The 19,784-nt window shown below is 45.7% G+C and overlaps 1 protein-coding gene across 2 annotated transcripts in view; it reads left to right on the top strand.

Moving 5' to 3' along the window:
• The window catches only part of LOC123761728 (queuosine 5'-phosphate N-glycosylase/hydrolase), a 49,513-nt gene that overhangs the window by 7,216 nt on the left and 22,513 nt on the right, over positions 1-19,784 (top strand). The window contains exon 4 of one of the 2 annotated variants that reach the window (XM_045747879.2): positions 854-14,892. The exons of the other annotated variant lie outside the window; for it this stretch is intronic. Within the exon in view, the coding sequence (XP_045603835.1) occupies positions 854-1,051 (198 nt within the window). The 3' untranslated portion in view covers positions 1,052-14,892. Of the gene's footprint in view, positions 1-853; positions 14,893-19,784 lie in introns of those variants that run through there. 2 annotated transcript variants of the gene reach the window in all.

Raw genomic sequence — 19,784 nt, 5'->3', positions numbered from 1 at the left:
ACACTTTGGCGTACCCCGCGCGCCACCCTTCAATAGTGCGATATTGGACCCAGGGTGTCAGGGGAGCATGCGTAAATTCTGAAAAGTGTATACTCTCTTCAACTTTGTCACCTTAATTCTCGTCCTACGAGATTAAATTTGGTATCATTGTGTTCGCAATAGAATTCTCTACAGCACTAAATGCATATAAACTCCAAAAGCCCGGCTAATTACCCGCAGCAAACAGAGAAATATGTCATTTGCTGGGCTGTGCTGTTGGTTGGGAATTTTGGATTTTAGGCATGTGTGTGTGCGCCCCACATGCTATGATATATATATTGTGCCATGGTCTTGAAAGGAAGGTGGGTATAGTACAGGATTTAATACTGTATACTTATATTAGGGAAATTTCTGAAATGGGTAATATAAGTACCTTACTGAGCAGGGGCACTAGAGTGGCCAAGCACTTGGAAAGAGCTGCACTTTTGGTCTCCTACATGTTTAAGTTAAATTTTGATAATATTGCATCTGTAAACTAAATTTAGGTTTAATTTTATTAATACATGTCTTTCCATTCATGCCATTGGTTTTTCAAGAAAACTTTAGTTATTTTAGTGATGGCTGAGGCCCACAGCTGTATCCTAAGTACAGTTATAGAATTCAGGGTACATTTTCAAAATGTCTTAAATCGGGTAAATGTCTCAAATATCTTGACCAAACTACAGTAGGCCATATGGAGAAAATTGAATTGGAACCATGTTTTTATCATGAATTTCAAAAGACTGGTCAGAAGAAATACGTTATATTTAAGGTACAGTATTTCTGTTATCTTTATTATTAATCTCATATATGTCATCTTTTTCCAACTCCAAAGGTGGAGATTCGTGGTTGCTCTATCCAAGCAGCCGAGTTAATAGTGAGTGAAACGTGTAAAATTCTGGATTCTTGGAACCAACCATCTGGCGGCCTTAACAGTGTCAAGGTGGATTATTTTCTTTGGGATTTCAGATTAATGAATGCCACAGAACTGGATATGGTTCCTTACCACAGAGTGCGGTGTATTTACTACTAGTACTTTCTCATGGCTAAATTATTTTTAAAGTTTTATGTAGTGTTTTGGGCATGATCTTGATTGTAATAATATTTTTCTTATATTTTGTACCAGTTTTCTATCTTTTCAGTTTCAAGGATAGGTAAAACAATGGAAAACTACTTAAAAATTTCTTTATGGGTGATGGCTGAAAATGCTTTCATGTATTACTTGGTAATTGATTCAGACATTAAGATTTACTTTGAAGATATCTGATGTTTTCCATGTACAGTAGTATACAAGGAATTCACTGTTCTTTTCTGGGGTGAGCTCCTTCGGCTCCCCGGAGCTAACCGGGCTGATATGAATGTATTAGACCCCTGGCATCAGTCAGTGCACATGGAGTTCTAGGCCTACCAGGGACCACGAGCCAGAACCTGTCCCCCCTTAGAGAGGCATAAGGAGTGATGGCCTATAGAAACCCCCGTGTGGTTGGAAGCATTCTATGTATACCATCGACCAGGTCAGGCACCCAGAAAGGTAAGCTCCCCAAAACAAACCCTTATTCTCTTTAAAATATTGCTACTAAAACCCGAACTAGTGGACATAACTCCCCAAATGAAAACAAGCAAACGGGCCGACTGCCTCCCGGGAAAGTCCCTCCTGTTTTCGTCTTTTGGTAAGTAGCTTCGGGGAGCTGACGGGGCTCCCCCCAGAAAACCAGCATTGAATGTAATGAAACGGCATTTTCTGGGTGAGACCTGGAGGCTCCTGGCAACTCTCCATCCCTCCAGTCGACGGTTTTTCATGTGTTTTTGATATCCAGCTTCAGAACTGGGGTCTTGGATAGCCTGCAGGAGGGGTCTGGGGCTCCCCCTTCCCCCTCCCGGGGAGAGGGAAGCTGGGCAGATGGCGATGTGGTGACGTCATGTTCATTTGCTCGTTTTTGTTTGGGGAGTTATATCCACTAGTTCGACTTTTGGTAGCAATTTTCACCAAATTAGGGGTTTGTTTTGGGACGCTTACCTTTCTGGGCGCCTGACCCGGTCCATGGCAGACGTAGAATGCTTCCAACCACACGATTGGTTTCTTTAGGCCATTGCTTCCCGTGCCTTTCTGAAGGGGGCCAGGTTCTATATCGTGGTCCCCGAGAGGCCCACAGAACTCCATAGACATGACTGATGCCAAAGTCTGACATTAGCCTATCAGCCTGGATTAGCTCCGGGGCACCTCCTGGTCTCACCCAGAAAATGGCGTTTCATTACATTTAATGCTGTTTTTTTATTTTGAAGGATAAAGGGCTATTTGGTACTGATGCATATCAAAGCACTATTTGTCTATATATTTGCAAGTTTGCTCAAACTGTTTTTTCTGGGGGGGGGGGGGTGCCTCTATGGCTTCCTGGAGCTATCCATGGCTGATATAGATACCATAACTATTTTCCATCAGTCGATGTGGGTGGAGTTCTAGCCTACCGGGGACCATGAGCCAGAACCTGGCCCCCCCTCACAGAGGCACGGGGAGCAATGGCTCATAGAAATGCATATGTGATTTGGAGCATTCTGTATCTGCCATCGACCGGGACAGGCACCCAGAAAGGTAAGCGCTACAAAACAAACCCCTATTCTGGTTAACAATAAAAATCATCAAACGAGTGAACAGAACTCCCCAAAAGAAAAACGAGCAAACAAGCATGATGTCACACGAGCTGCGCCGCATGTCTGCTCAGCCTCCCCCTCCCCCGGGAAGGGGGAGCCCCAGACCCTCGCATAGTCGTGTGGCTCCAGCTCCAGTGTCTTCTCTCAGTGCTGATCATTGTTTTTCAGTGCTGCTCTTACAGTGGTCGTGTGAGCTGGGAGTATTATTCTCAGGTACTCGGGCTGCATGTGCTTAGGGATCACCTTCCCTGAGTGCCCTGTAAGTACCGCCCTTGGGGCTTGGGGTTACCTTCCACAAGTCGCCTTGGGTCTACCTCCGCTGGCCTTTCACTGCTTGACGTTTGGCCGCTCCGAGTGTTTGGGGTTTTTCCTCCCTTGTTTACCTTGGGGTAAGTGGTAGTTATAGCACTGGTGGGGCGCGGGATACTGCGTAGCTAGTTTTCACCTATAACTGCGGCCGGCTCTGTTCCCTCTGGGTACTTTGTCCACTTGCATGGTTTTTCTTTTCTTTTTGTTTTTGCCTTGTGTTTTTCCCTCCCCCATTATATTAGGGTCGTTTTTGTGTGGTGGCACCCCCTGCTTAGCCCTCGTGAGTGGACACGTCCTGTGGGTTCAGCTTTGAGCAGTTTGGTTGGTAGTTGGGGTGGGGCATCGGTTAGCAGTACCCTGCCTGGGATAACCCTTAGCAGACCCAGTCTAAAGGCCCTAGAAAACCCTACGGGGCTCTCAGGTTCTCACGCCTGGTCTCACGATTTGTGGGTGTTTCGGGTTGTTTCTCGCTGCCTGCAGTGGCGTTGGGTGGCTTCCTCTTTGGGGGGTTCAGGGCTGACGGGGCAGGCTTCCTCTCCTGCGCTCTGTCGGGTCATCTTGGAGTGGGTGCGTTCGGGTGTGGTCGAAACAACGACGTCCCTCAGGTGGGTTTCCCGCCTGTTTCCAGTTCCGAAATGGGACTGTGCAGACCTGCAGTTTATTCTGGACTCTTCCCATCTGAACCATTGAGTTTCTTGCCCCTCATTTCGGATGACCACTCTATCCCAGGTCCGGCTTCTGTTGGAGCTGGGCGCTTGGATGGTGTCCCTGGTCCTCAAGGACACGTATTGGCACGTCCCTATTCATCTGGGGTTCAGGGACTGGCTCGGTTTTGTTGTGGGGCATCAGTGCTACTGCTTTCGTTGTCTTCCTTTCAGGTTGAATTTGGCACCTCGCGTGTTCACACGCCTTACCCGGGTCGTGGTGGCCCAACTGTGTCTGTTTGGTGTTTGGGTGTTGGCTTACCTCGACAACTGGCTGGTTTGGGCTCCCAATCGATCCGCGTGTCTGCTCGCCAGGTATTTGGTACTTTCCCAGCTCGCCAGGTTCGGGTTTTTGGTGAACTGGCAGAAGTCCCATCTGGTTCCCTCCCAGGTTCGGTCCTGGCTGGGTCTTATGTGGGACTCTCGGATCGCTTCCTTGTCTCTTCATCCGGAGTCTCTCCTTCAGCTGCGGTCTTGCCTGTGTCTGTTTCTGGGGGGGCTCCGGGGTCACCTGGCGTTTGCTCAAGGGTCTGTGAGGGAGCCTGAACTTTGCGATGTTGGTCTACCCGCCGGGTCGGGTTTGGCTTCATCGGCTGTTGTGGTTCCTTCGGGGACGTCCCTTCCGCCTCTCTCGCGATCTCTGGGTTCGCCCCCGAGGGCTTTGTGACGGCTGCTGGGTCGCCGGCTTCCTCTTCTGGTTTTTCGGGGTTCGGTGACTTGGCGCCTTCCCGAGCCCTCGCTCAATGTGTTCACGGACGCGTCGTCTCTCGGCTGGGACTTTGTGACCAGTGCTCACCAGGGGCTGTGGGGTCCGTCCTTCCGTCGGGTCCACAGCACGGTGCGGGAGTTCGCGGCAGTGTGGTTTGTGCTTCGGAGGGGTCAGGTTGGCCGTGGATCGACGATCCGGCTCCATTTGGACTGCTTCCCGGTGGTTCATTGCTTGGACAGAGGGGGTTCGATGTGGTCCTTGGCTCTTTGGGGTTGGTCGCTTTGGGTGCTGAGTTGGGTCATCTGCTGAGTTCTCAGGGTTGGTCATTTCAGGTGACTCGTCTGCTGAGTTCTCTGGGTTTGGCTCTCCTGGCAGTTCACATCTGGCGGGTGTCCAACGTCCTGGCAGACTGCCTGTCCAGGTTCGTTCCCCTGTCCACGGAATGGATGGTCGATGCCGACTCCTTCAGTTGGCTCTGCCGGACGTTTGGGCGCCCGGAGGTGGACCTCTTTGCGTTGGCGTGGTCGAGGCATCTTCCGGTTTACGTGGCGCCCTTCCCCAACTGTGAGGCTGTCGGGATCGACGCCTTTCGGCAGTACTGGTCGAGGTGGAGGTTCCTGTACCTCTTTCCCCTGGTTCAGCTGTTGCTCCAGGTCCTGGCTCGCTTGGAGACTTACCAGGGGCGAGTAGTCCACTTGGCCCCGTGGTGGCCGGCCCAGCCGTGGTTTCAGGCGCTGCTTGCCTGGTGTCTGAACCCCTGAGGTTTTTCTGCGGCTCCGCTTCTTTCAGGAGATTGGCCCGGTCCAGTACGAGACTGGTTTGCTCTTCTCTGCGAGTCTTCATGTTTGGTGTTTTTGACTCGTATTTATCACCATCTCTATGGTGATCAGGTGGCTTCCTTGTTGGTTTTCCGCCTGCTGACTTCCTCTCAGCGGCAGTATGAAGTTTCCTGGCGCTCCTTCCGTTTCTTTTTGTCCCTTTGTCGTTGCTCTTTGCTTTCGGTTCAGGTGGTGTCAGTCCCTTCTCTCTTGGTTGTTCCAGGACCGTCATCTCATGCCTAATACTGTCGCCTCGTATCATGCAGCACTGTCGTAGCCGCTGCAGCTTGTTTTCGGTATTGATGTTAGTTCTGCACTGTTTCGCAAGCTGTCTCATGCATTGTTTCACCTCCAGCCTGCTCATGCGCCGCCTGAGCCATCCTAGTCTTTGGACAGAGTGCTCTCTTATCTTTCTTCTCCTCGGTTTGTTGTGGCCCCCTTCGGTCCAGGATTGTTTTGCTAAGGATCTTTTTCTGTTGCCATTGGCCTCTGCGGGTTGTGTGGCGGAGCTTCATGCTCTTCTCAATCGCAGAGGTTTTTGCTCCTTTGGTCGTGGTCATAGGTATGTTCGTCTGCAGCCATCTCCCTCTTTTCTGGCGAAGAATGAGACTGCTGTTTTCAGGTGGGGTCCTTGGGTTGTTGATGCTTAGTTTGTCAGGCCAGGGGTTCACCATGTGTTGTGTCCAGTTGCGACCCTCCGCCGTTATCTGTGCGCCACGGCTTCTGTGTACAGGGACGCGCTTTGGGTTGATCCGGTTTCCCTTCTTTCTTGTTCACGGGTTCGGGTCTCTCAGGTCGTCCGCAGGGTTATTAAATCTAGCCAGCCTGCGGTCTATCCCCATGCCCATGATGTTCGTAAGTTTGCTGCTCTTGCTGCCGTCTTTGGCAATGTGTCTTGGGCTGACATTCGGGCATGGGGTTTTTGATAGTCGAAACAGGGTCCTGGCTGCACGCTACCTTGTGAACGTTCCTGGGCCCAGTCAGGCCTGTGTTGCTTTGGGTCGGCAGTTGCAGCCCAGTTGTCTCGACTTCGAGTTGAGGAGTGGAGCACCAACCATCACCCGGGTAAGTCCCCTTTTTCTTTTGTAGTCTTTGGGGAAGTAAAACCAGCTTTGAATGTAATGAAACACCATTTTCTGTGAGTCCCGGAGGCTCCCCGGCAACTTCTCCCTCCCTCCAGTCTGCGTTTTTTTTATGATTTTTTTATATCCAGCCTCAGAACTGGGGCGGGGATCGCCAGCGCGAGGATCTGGGGCTTCCCCTTTCCCAACCTGGGGGAGAGGGGGGAGCTGCACAGAAATGCAGCGCAGCTCGTGTGATGTCATGCTTGTTTACTTGTTTTTCTTTTGGGGAGTTCTGTCCACTAGTTTGACGATTTTCATTGTTAACCAGAATAGGGATTTGTTTTGTGGCACTTACTTTTCTGGGTGCCTGTCCCGGTCGATGGCAGATATAGAATGCTCCAAATTACATGTGCATTTCTATGGGCCATTGCTCCCCGTGCCTCTGAGGGGGCCAGGTTCTGGCTCGTGGTTCCTGGTAGGCTAGAACTCCACCCACATCGACTGATGCAAAATAGTTAGGGTATCCACATCAGCCATGGATTGCTCTGGTGAGCTTCCGGGACTCACACAGAAAACGTCGTTTCATTACATTCAACGCTGGTTTTATAATTTGCCAGTAGCCTTTGAACTTGTTCATATTCCAAGATATTATATACCTTAGAATTACTGTAATATCTACCAAGGATTAGCGACTCAGGTTTTTCATTTCAAGGAACAAAAGGGAGGAAGAGAAACCCAAAATTTGTATACAGTATGTAACGAATAGGAGTAATGTGTTTGTGACTTGCATAAAAATTTAGTATCACATAGAGCAGTCAAAAACATGAATCTGTCAAACTCTGTACAACCACTCTGCTTTTATTTTAGTTTGTCACTAATCTTGTGAGCAGTTAGCTTTAAAAAAAAAATAGATAATTTTTTAAAATACTTCCAATGTATTTTATTGTGTGATTTACCATAGCCAGGGACCAGTAAGTACATAAGTACATGGCATATGCATCAAAGGCACATTTTCCGTTTATTAACACAAATTCCTCATGTACAGACATGTAGGATGGAAAAAGCAAGTCATATTTAGACAAGCCTTTTTATATAGCTATACCAGCACCCAATATATATATATATATATATTTATATTTATTAAAATGTACCAAGAATACTGTAATCCTTAAGCTAAGGGGATTTACCTTACACCTTATGCTAAAATATAATTTTGGTGGTGATTATTAGAGTGATGAGACTGTGTGCCAGTATCTATGCCAGTAGTATCTAATGAGAAATGTTGTATTACTGTATATAGTAGGGTGGTGTTTATAATGTCTTTGCATGATGTAATACTGTTGGTTTTGTTGTTACTTTTGTCCATAGGAGCTCTAATGCCTCCCCTTTACTGTCCTTCCTGCCACCATACTGGACAAGACATCTCATTGCATTCACTGCTTGTTTTTGTTATTTAATTTGTCTTGATACTATGCTCCATATACATGCCACGAGTTTATATCACTTCTTTTCCCTCAAAGGTAATAAAATGAGATACTTTTTCCCTTCACTTTTGTGCTATTTCTTCAGCATAAACTCATTTTCTGCACCGTAGTATTAAATGATGTTGATGGCATCAGAAGGTATATTTACTGTCTATTTATACCTTCTGCTACATCTTCCTCTACTTAGCAGGATGGTAAGCCTCCAGATACTGTATTTATGCAATTATTTATGTACACTCTTCTTTCTTGTTCTTTAATATGCTCTTTTGCCTTGTTCTCATCCTCCCATTATTATTTCTTGTGTATGCTACTTGTTGATCTCTCTTCTCTTGTACTCACCATGTGCCTACATCATCTCATGCCTTCTATTTCTGGGAGGGCTCCCTTCAGTAGGTCCCTGAGCTACCTGCCTGGTTAGGTACAGTCTGAGTTACCTCACTATGCCCTTTTGAGTCAGAATTACCTACTGGGGACCAGGACCAGAATCTGAAGCCCTCAGTGCAGTAGAAGCAAAGAAGGTAAAAACCACCTCAAAAGTAGAGCACCCAAAAACATCCAACCGCATGGAAACATTGGTCATCCTGACAATAGTATGTGCACTCATCCAGATCCAACTGCTAGTTAATTACACTTCCCATCACCAGATGGCAGCCCCGGCAACCCTGGCTGCTTGATGACTACCCCCCCTTCAGTTGTGTGCCAGGTGTGGCTGAGGCCACAGCTCCAAGTGCCCTGTCTGCTCTTCCTCACTTCAATTTCTGCCACTGTTGTGTAAGTTTTGAGTCTTATTTGCCTAGACTCGAGAAATAATTCTGAATTTTGGCTAGACTTCTCTTCTCTAATTGTTGCTGACTTTGCCTCTGCCTTCCAGGGTTCTCTTTACTCTTAAGTTCTGGGAAACCGTAAGAGGTAGGAAACCCCTGCCTCTTGGGGGTTGCTCTCTTTTTGAGGAGCCTTGCCCCAAGATGTGTATGGACTTTATCTCATCTGTAAGGCCTGGAGGTTTGGGTAGACTAGGGTTTGTTTTGATTTGACACTGCACAGTAAGTTTGCAGCTGGCTCTTGCTCTGATGGAGGCTTATTCCTCCCTTCACCATGTTTGCATAGGTCATGGTTTAACATGAGTTTTATGGATGTTCCTTTGCGCCTGGCCTCCCAGTTGGTTACTCCTATGGGTCTGTTCTTCCTCACTGGTCTCGTGGGTTCTGTGATTGGTATGGACCTTTCCTCCAATCCTGCTACTGTATAGTAAAACAGATGTCTGAACAAATTACACACAAGCTGTTTATCAGTGCTCTTCAGTTTTGTTGCATGGTGATAGTCATCCTGTGCATTTATGCCTGTTGGATTGTTGTTTGTTTTCATCCCCCTAACCTGGTATTTATTTTGTCATTGACCCTCATTTTATTCTGTACCCTCTTTGTGGGCTATTTTGCTTTTTGCAGTCCTGATCTGGCCTGGAAGTTCCAGATTTGGAACACCCTCCTCTTTATTGACAGGAAGGTAGTGTTAAGTGATGCTCACTTGTGATATATTTGCTTCTCCTCAGCCTTCATCGGTTTTAGGCTGTGCTGGTTGTGTGCACCCAGCCTTTTTTTCTCTCCTTTTCTGGGCTTTGAGGAATTTGCATTTTTTGAGTTTTGACTTCAGATTTGAAAGGGCCAGAGACTTCTCTGGAAGTTGCCCTTCCTTTTTTTTTTAAACAAATGGAGGCTTTATCCCAGGATTTCCAGCAAGGATCCATTACCTTCTGTTTGTCGGTGTTCTGTGGGCTTGTATTCCCCCTCATGGAGGAATGCTCATTGGTCTTCTTAAGCATCCAGCAGTGACCCTGGTTCTCTCCAGAAGTGGTGTGGAAAGCCTAAACTGCTTCTGGCTAGAATTCAGTGTTTCCTATCAGAGTTTCCCTGATGCTCCTCCCCTCCTCACATGGGGAAGCTACTGAAGAATACCCTTCCAGAAATCCAATGTGTAATGTTTGTACATTAAGTACAAATGAAATGTAATGAAACCCCTCTTTCTGGTGGGTCTCCCATAATGGCTTCATATCCTTCCCATTTTGGGCAACCCAAGTTGCCAGGGTTACCAATGTTACCATGCAGTTGTTTGTTTTGGGGATGCCTGACCCTTCTGGTGGTTTTTCTTTTTTGGTCTGGGTTGATCTAGTATCCCTAGATGACCTTGCTGCTACTGACGGGGGGCCAGGTTCTGGTCCTGGTTCCTGGTAGGCACTTGTGATTCAAAAGGGTTTGGAGGGGATGCAGAGGCTTGTAACTAACCAGGTAGCTCGGGTAGCCACCAAAGCATACTCTTGTTTTATCATATTTTTATTCCTTTGTTCACATTTCTTACTCAATGACCAGCTGTCTGTGTACAAACTGACATTTCATACACCAGTACTCTTCATTTTCATGATTTGCTAAGCCTTTCTGTAAATTATGCTTTTATTTAATTATAAAGAAATGGGATGATGATGATAATAAAAGGTATGTGATATTTTTAGTTGAACAGAGAAAACAGTAAATGAGTACTGCACTGTAAGAATATATAGAAATATATTCTATAAGAAACTTTTTCAGAAACAGGAAGGTATCTTGAAAGGAAGTGCAGCAGGGAGACTAATGAAGGAAAATAAGCTGGGTAAATGTTAAATGGTCACAAAGATTGGACATAGGCAGAGAAAATCTCTGGAAAATCTATTGGGTGGAAGTGATGTAAGAGGTGTTACTGTGAACGTGTTTGTATAAGATAAGTTTAAGATAGTATACCAGCTAATCTATGGAAGAAGATGGTACTGTATAGCAGTGAAGAAGCTGATATGTGGTAAAGCGAAAGGTTTTGAGGTACAGTGTGTAGAAATAATTAATTGTAATGGATAAAAGGAGTGGAGTGTATGTGGAAAATTTGCTAGAAGGGATGGGATACTGTTACTATATTGTTGTAGAGGATTAGAAAAGTGATGTGATTGTATCACTATTCAAAATAAAGAATGTAGTGAGGAATTAGTTTACCAAGTGTAGTGGACAAAGAATATTGCTGAATAGTGATTGGAAGAGTACAGGGAAAATACCGAAAATAGGACAATGATGAACAAAGTGGAAGGTGTGAAGGTCACATACTTGAATTGGAACAGTTTTTAGAGTGCATGTGAGGAAGATCGTAAGGAGTATGTTGCCTTTCTGCGAGGAGCCACAGTGACTTCCAGAAGCTATCTCACCGAGATGGCCTCCAACTACTGTACCGAGTCACATCAGTCACAGGAGTCCTGCTTGACCTTCCTGGGACCAGAGCCATAACCTGGTGATGTAATATTGTCACCCCTACTGAGAAAGCATCCAGAAAGTTTTACAGACAACTGATCAGAAAATGAAGAAACGATCACGTTTCAGTCCGTCCTGGACCATTATCAAGTCATACACTTCCTGGACTTGATAATGGTCCAGGACCATGGGTGCAGTGCCAGTTTTATAGGTACCAGAGTTCTGGTGGGCCTGACAAAAGCCTTTCATTTATATGTCACACGATTAAGTATTTTGTGTTTGTACTCACTAATTATCATAACATAACTATCAACATAATTATCATAACATAATTATCAAACAAATAATGAAAACACATCAGTCTTTATCAATTTAAGAGGTTAAAACACTTAGTGCTCACAAAATACAACCAGTGAGAAGTTTCATAATAGTTTTTAGAGGACGGGCTGCATCCACCCCCATCGCTCAGTGTGTTCACAAACACCTCGGCTCTGGGTTGGGACTTCATAACCAGCACTTGTCAGGCCTCCAAGGGTCAGTGGTCAGACCTGTTTCTTCGGGTACACTGCACAGTGCATATGTTTGTGGCTGTGTGGCAAGTCCTGTGAAGGAGTCTGCTTCCTCTAAGTCCATTCTGACTACTGCATGGTGGTTTATTCTTTAAACTACAGGGTTTTGCTTCTGTCGTACCCCCTTTGGAGCTGAACTCATTGTGTAGTTTGGCCTCTAGATTCTTGGGGTTTGGTTCTTTGTGTAGTTTATGACCATGGTGTATCAAACGTTCTCACAGACAGGTTATCTCACTCTTGTCTCTCATCCATGGAGTGGGCCATTGACAGCATGTCCTTCGTTTGTTAGCTTTGCATGAGGTTTAATCGCTCCGAGGTAAACCTCATTGTGTCAGTGGAACTGGCATCTCCTCTCCTACAAGGCTTTGTTCCCTGATTGCAAGGACTCTAGCATCTGATAACTTTTGGCTGGACTGGTCAAGATCAAGGTCATTTACCTCTTTAACTTGGTTCAGTTGTTGCTCCATGTGTTATCTTGACTGGAGCTGTATTTGAGGAGGGTGATACTTCTGGTTTCTTGGTGACCAGCTCAACCATGGTTTCTATTCACCTGGTGTTTCTGATGTGAGTGTTATCACCATTTGTATGGCAAGTTGTATTGTATGGCTATATTTTTGGTGTCTCACCTGCATCTATCTATGTGGTGGCAGTATGAAGTAGCCTCGCACTGGTTTTGTCTATTTGTCCTTTCATCATCTTGAGTTTGGTTCAGTTGCTTGTTCTTAGATTGGCATTGTCTGCCCAATAATGTTGCCTTTTATTGTTCAGTGCTGGCGGAGCCAGCGTTATTTACATCTGACACCGATGCTAGTTTGACTCCATTCTGCAAGTTGTCTCTAGTATTCTTTCATCTACAGCCAGCTCGTGCTCCTTTTGAGCTGTCTTGGTCTCCTGACAGAGTGTTGGTTATTCTTTGCATAACGTCGAGGTTTTCCTTTCGGTCAAAGGTGTTTTTCTCAATGCTGTATTTTGTTAGTTCTCGCCTCTGACTGCAATGTCAGGGAGCTTCATGCTCTGCTCCAGAGGCAGGGGTTTTGTTCTTTCAACCCAGCTGGGTGGTTTGTGCCTTTGCAGCTTTCTCCTTTTTCCTGCAAAGAGTGAGTTGACTAGCTTCTGCAGGGGTTCCTCAGTGCTTGATGCTTGGTTGGTTCAGCCTGAGGGTCCATCATTTGTAGTCCTGTGGCAATGCTTCATTGTTACCCACATGCCACTGGTTCTGGCTCAGTGAACACCTTATTGGTTGACCCTATTTCCTTGGTCCTCTGTCCAAGGCTTGTGTTAGGTTGTCCACAGTGCCATCAAAGCTAGTCAGCCTGCAGTCTTCCCTTGGGTCTGTAATGTTTGCAAATACAGTACACTGCTTTGACTGCTGTCTTTTCAAACATGGCTTGAGCAGATATTCAGGATTGGGGGGTTTTGGAGATGGAACAGGGTTCTGGGGGCCCAATACAGTACTGGTACTGACTGGGACAAGTTTATGTCCCTTGTTCCAGTCAGTTTTGTGGTGCTGGGCTGGGTTTCCCAGCCTAGCACCACCATTTTCCCAGCCCATGGTCTCTTCCTCAGCCTTAACCTGCAGTCTTTCCTTCTCCCTGGTAAATCCCCCGTTTTCCTATTTCTCTCCAGTTAGCTTTAGGGAAGCCACTGAGAAAACCAGCATTGAATGTAATGAAATGCCTCTTGGTCCTGACTCCATCCCTCCCTGCCAGGTTTGTTGGGTTGAGATGCATTATCTCCAAACTGGCCTTGGGCACAGTTCTGGGCTGGGGCTGCCATGAGGCAGCTATCAGTACTAGTGGGTTTATAGAAAATCTTGTTTTTGCCTTAATAGTTTGCAGTCATTTGGCAGGTTTATTGATTAATTTTTTATGAACTTTGCAGTTGTCTGTAAAGCTTTGCTGACTTTCTGGATGCTTTCCCGGATGGGTTGATGATGATATGTCCCTGTTCCCTACCCCTCTGTGAGGGGTCCAGGTTCTGACTGGTCCTCGCTAGGCCAAACAGGATTTCTGTAACTGATGTGACCCAGTAGTGAGTGGCTATCTCAGCAAGATAGCTTCAGGGAACCACCAGGGCTCTACCAGAAAGAAGCATTTCATTACATTCAGTACTTGTTTATGGACTTTGAAAAGCATAAAATAAAGGTTCTGTAACCAGTTACACAGTACCTAAAACTGCATACTATGCATGGGTACCTCTACCACAGTAAAGGTACCATCTGGGAGAAATTTAACAAACAGTATGGCTCTGCAGAAATGTACATCCCAAAGTATATCACCACCACCACCTGTGATATGGGTATCAAGGGTACCATTACCCAAACGACCTAACACTGAGCTAACAGGAAGAAGAAGCATCTACATTCCTGGGAAGCTAGGAAGCTTGCCTTCACTCTCAAGTGAGGAACCAAATGGATCGGCACCAGAATTAAACAATACTAGACACCCTTCACCAGCAGCTACTCCTCCTCCAACCATCTAGCCAGCCCCCAGCCCACAGAGCAGTCTTCCACTGGAAAAATGTTAGCCAAGATAAGAAAACACAGTACCACAACAACTAATCCAGAGTGGACAGGCCATGGAACATTCAGACCCACTCCACTAACCTCATCCTGTTTCCAGTTTCATCCTTCCCCTTCTGTCTTTGTCCCCCAGCTTTACCAAAACAGTTGGGCCCTGAACAAAGGTACCACAGTAATGGTACTCAGGCACAGTATCCAAAAGCAATACCAATTGAATGTGGAATCATTGTCTTCAACATTTATTCAATATTCACAGCTTTTATTAACCTTGAATGATATACTTAAGTGACCTACTTGTTTGATTTAATGTAGAGCAAAGAGGTACTGTATGAGGTTTTCATAATCATTAGCAGTTGTATTTAATTAAGAGGTATTCTTGAGAGATCTAGTCTAGTACCTTTGGTTGTTAACTTGAATTACTGCAGAGCATAATTCAAATTTCAGGCAAGTAGAGAAATTTTAATACATTAACTGATCATTGTCATTTACCATGAGACTCGGTACTTTGATCTAAAGATATATATAATACCAAGAAATAAAATGTATAATATGCACTAGTATATGTGATAACAATGTGTACTTTGTGGTTGTGTGTGTTAATTTTTCACCTTGCATTTGTTTTACATGTGAGCACACATCCTATTTTTCTTAGTTCTCTAATGTTGTATTCTCTAAAACGTTTTTAAAGCTCAAAATATTTGTAAAATTGTGATCAGCATTTGGGTCCCTGTTTTTTCACTAATGATATTTGCTGTATAAAAAGTGTGAATTAAAAATTTTAGTTAGATTTGTTGATATTTCTGTAAGGCCTGGATTTTTGTTGTTGTTTTAGATTGTGTGTTTTAAGAAAACTATGCATCAAAAAAGTGTATTCTGCCCCTTTTGATCATAACAGTTTTTATAGACTTATAATTTTTCAAGTTTTGTATAGTTTTCAGTGTTTATTCTGAAAATCATAAATTAAATCTTTCCATAAACAAAATTTCGAAATACAGTATTGTCAGTGGCAAGAATAATACATTTTATTCCAACTCATATGGGTAGACTTTGGTTCATACCAAACCCTATTGGTAGTGACTAGAATTCTGTTACAGACAGTCACTTTGTTTGCGAACTTTAGTTATCCGAAAGTTCCAGTTTCACGATTGGGATTGAGGTTTCATGCTTCACGAACAAAGTTCGGGAAGCAAGGAAGTGGTTCGCCAGGCCTCGCGCCAGCTCGGGGTGGTGGGAGAGTGGGTTGGAGATGGCCTAGTTTGCCCACTGACTGTGTCGGGTGCCACCACTCTAAAGTGCCTTCTACCCTGTGACGTCACAGAGTCACGGCTATTGTTTTGATTTATCATGAGGCTGGAGTGTTCATTCTGTGACTTTGTTGGACATATCTGCATAATATAGAAACATCTGTGCACCATGTCGGCTCCAAATGCACACACAGTGTCATTGATGGCTGACTGATGAGTGGATGGGTGGGCAGGGATTGAATGGGATGGCTGGCAGGCAGGGTTAGTAATTGGGTGAGCATAACGGGGTGGGTGGGTTGATGGATGGATGGATTGGTGGTTGACTGACTGGTGGGCAGGCTAGCTAGCAGGTGGGTGGGTGGGTTGGCTGGGTGGGTGGGTAGGTAAGTGGATGGATGGGTGGCCAGCTGGAACGCAGGCAGGGTGGATAAGTGCATGGGCAGGGAGGATGGCTGGGTTGGTGGACTGGCTGAGTGAGCGGGCGGGCAGTGTGGATGGATAGATTGGTGGCTGACTGGCAGGCAGGTTGGGTGGGTAAGTTGATGGGTGGGTGGGCTAGGTCGGTTGCTGGTGGGCAGGGTGGGTTCGGGCAGGTAGGCAGGTTTGGGTGGGCTCAGGCAGGCAGGCAGGTTTGGGTGGGCTCAGGCAGGCTTGGGCGGGTTCGGGCAGGTAGGCAGGCTTGGGTGGATTCGGGCGAGTAGGCAGGCTTGGGTGGGTAGGTGGGCTTGGGTGGGCGGTCAATCACAGACTGGCTGTGGACACACCACATCCCCCTCAGCTCCCCCCCCCCCGCCATCCTCCCACACCAAACCCTTCCAGAAATATCCCCCACCCCTCCAGGTGAGTGTAGACAGGTATTAATATTATTCATATTCTTGGCTACCTTCCTTCCAGATGGTGGCCTTGGAGGCAAACCTCCCTGACTGACCAACCTCTCCTCTTAAAAATAATGTTGCTTTGGCCATTTGCCCATATGGCCGAAAGTGGACGTAATTTGAAAATGAAAAAAAAATGAAAATAAATTTGGGATTTTTTTTCAACAACAGTAGTTAAGGGTCCTCTGGTAGGTTAGGTGGGCAGGAAATTCTCATAAAGTTTCAAAACGTTAATTGAAAGTTTCCTTTCCTAATCTTACCGAGTAAGCCGAACGACTCAAACAGAAAACGGGACAGTACGTCACTTTTGTGAGTCGATTTCATTTCAAATTACAGTATGTCCACGTTTGACCATAGCGCGCATACGAGCGAAAAGCGACATTATTTTTAAGAGGACGAGTTGGACCGACTGCACTGACAAACCGACCGACCTGACTGCCCTGACTTATTTATATAGAAAAAGGTACATTGGGTTTGTGAGAGTACGTAACATTGGTGTTCTGTAAACATCACACTCGTGTTGTTTACAAACTGTGACTGGTTGCTACCACAACTGTGAATGCCTAACAGCCTTTGACTGGTTATGACTGACTGACTTGATTCTGAATGCCTACCTGACTTTGACTTGTGACTGAATGACCAGTTCAATTTGTATATAAAGTTTTTGAAAACGAGGTCAAAGGAATGAAACAAATGTCAATTAAGTCTTTTTGCAAAGGCTCCCAAAGCTCGCATTGCCTCATCTGACTCATCACATGTTGACCCAAATGTGTCAACATCTGAGGTTACCTTATCACCATTACTTTCCACTTTAGTCAACCCAACACCAACATTCACCATCATCTCTTCCATGTAAATAACTATGCTCTATCAACAATGATCATCAACATAAGAAGTGGATCAGGACTTCTTTTATTGGTGAGTACAAACAAAATACTGTCATGCTATGAACCTGTCAATTTTTCCCTTAGATTTATTCCTACATTTCTTGTTTACGAACTTACACGGTAACCGACAGGTCTCATCCCCGAGGGGTTCGCTAAGCAAGTGGTCCTCTGTATACAGTATTCAAAATCTATAATTTTTTGCTCTTATAGATCAAACATTGTTTCTGGGAGGAGCCACTTTGTGGCTACCTAAAGCTATCTTATTGAGACAGCTCCCCACTACTACTGGATCACATCAGTTGCGGGAGTCCTGTTTGTCCTATTGAAGACGAGTCTGAAGAAACAATTGGTTCAGTTAACCTAGCTTGAACTCAAAAGTACTGATAGCTGCCACCGGCAGCACAGAGCCCCGATCCACAGCTGGCTCTTAATGTTCAGTTCTGTCATTGTTGTGGCTGATTTAGCCAGTTGTGTGCTCTCCAGATTGTCATCTATCACAGTGTGTTCCACTGCTACTCAGCTAAGTGCCAGTCATCCTTCAGAGGCCATTTGCTTGTGTTTTTATTTTATCATTTGCTTCATGTGCGTGTTTTCTTCCTGGCTTGGTTGTGTAGACTTTGCTTGTTTTATGTTTCAAGCTGCAGGTACTCAGGGTTCTCTTCCCTGGATGCTTATTTAGCTCTGACCCCTACACTGGCAGTTACTTCTCTGGTGAATTCAGGAGTTTGCTCCCGAGAAACCTGGCCACCGGGATGAAGACCCTCATTCTGGGCACTTCATGAGTCATCGACTCCTCTGTGTAGGCCCTGGGTTGAGGACATTTTTATTGATTGCAAGTGGGGTGCACTAGGGTACACGTGCACTTTAATTATATGGCACACCACGGACACCCTTTATAGCTGAATTGTTGTAGGCTGTGTTCAGTGTCTTCTTTTGACAAGCATCCTTAGTGTTTAGGTGTCCTGCTAGGCTGGCTGGCTGGTAATGTCTTTGCAGGTCATGGTATTAACTGTGATGGACTGACCCGTCGAGTTCACACTCATTATGAGCGAGTTTTGAAAAGTGTTCCTATTGGCCTATGATCGTTCTTTCTGCCTCCACCATGCTGCATGTTTGGTCAATGATATCTATGACCCAAGAGTCCTGCAACATGTTTGTGTTGGGTTATCTTGAGATGATTTCGGGGCTTATCATCCCCTCAGCCCTGTCCTTGACCAGGCCTCATTTTTGTTACACATCCCCAGGAAGCAGCCCGTAGCAAGCTGTCTTAACTCCCAGGTACCTATTTACTGCTAGGTGAACAGGAGCATCAGGGTGAAAGAAATTCTGCTCGTTTTTCGCCTCCGCTGGGGGATTGAACCCAGAACCTTAGGACTACGAATCCCGAGCGCTGTCCACTCGGCTGTCAGGTTCTCATGGTCTCCAATCTCTGAGCTTGCTTCTTATCTGAGGGCTTATCAGACAGCAGCTGCTTCACAGACTCGTGGTGCTCATTTAGATGCCCTGGAGTTGGCCCATATGGTTTTTTAGGGACCTAGATATGGAGGTGTTGGTGAACCCCACCTGGGCTAAGTCGTCATCATCTTCCTCCTGCAGGAGTGGTTTGCACTGTTTCTAGTTCTCCCCATCCCTGGTTCAGGCTGCAAAGCATCTGAGGGTTTTGGATTCAGGGTAGGATTTAGTTCAGGGTTTAGCGTGACCTCTGTGGATGGTCACATTCATTTTTAAATTGGAGGCACTTGAACCATCTTTTCCTGCCAGGGATGCAGTCTTCGCATTTACAGCCATTCACCTGCTTCAATCTTTCTCCTTGGGACAGCACTTTTCTATCCAAGGCATTGGGCGGGAATACGGTTCTGCCCTGGGGCCATCATGGCTGGCTTCTCAGGCTGAGGGAAGGCCCATGGAGGATCCACAGGTGCCCTTTATCCCTGCTTGGATGTTGGTTCCTTCTGTGGAGGGTTATCGTGTTTCAGGAGAATGATTTTTCTTATCCTCCCTTTGATGTAAGAATTTGATTACTTGGCAGACCTCCCCAGGGTTCGTTTCTGATGCCGCTCAGTGCATCGGACTCGTATTTGTTGAGGTGTCCATTGTCCCACATTTTTCTGTGTGTGGCTTGTGCAGGCCCATTACGTTTTAAATCTCAAACTGCCTCTACCATTCTTACCATTTATTTGTTTTTCAGTTAACTCTATTTTTCTCCTACTCAAAAATCCTTTGGGTTGTAACAAAAATTGTTACATCCTGCATAATTTAGACCTTGCTTCTTTGATGAACCCGGCCTAGTTCGAAGGCTGATCTGCTTCGACTTATTGGCTGCGCTATCGGGTTGGCTGACAATCCTTTCTATTGTGTTGGGGCTTGGCAAGGGTTCTGTCAACCCAGATATTCTTGAATGGTAGGAAGTGAGTTCTGTTTTTCAGGTGTTCTTGGGTGGAACTCATTATTTTTTTCTTTTGCAGCTGCCTGGAGCCCTTATTGCAGTTGATCACAAACATGTCATGGCCAAACAGAACTCATACATTTTATGTGATCCATTTGAATAGAGCAAACTCGGTGAGACTGCTTCAGGGAGCCACTGGCGGCTATCCACTAGTAAATTTCTTTTAGTTTCCACTAAGTTCTCTTACCCTATTTTCTCTCAATCAAAAGCTGTTTATGTCCACATTG

The sequence above is a fragment of the Procambarus clarkii genome, chromosome 24 (genome assembly GCF_040958095.1).
Source record: "Procambarus clarkii isolate CNS0578487 chromosome 24, FALCON_Pclarkii_2.0, whole genome shotgun sequence".
NCBI classification, from domain to species: Eukaryota; Metazoa; Arthropoda; class Malacostraca; order Decapoda; family Cambaridae; genus Procambarus; species Procambarus clarkii.
The sequence above is the reverse complement of the archived record's forward strand: the minus strand, read 5'-3'. Positions and strand labels throughout refer to the sequence as shown.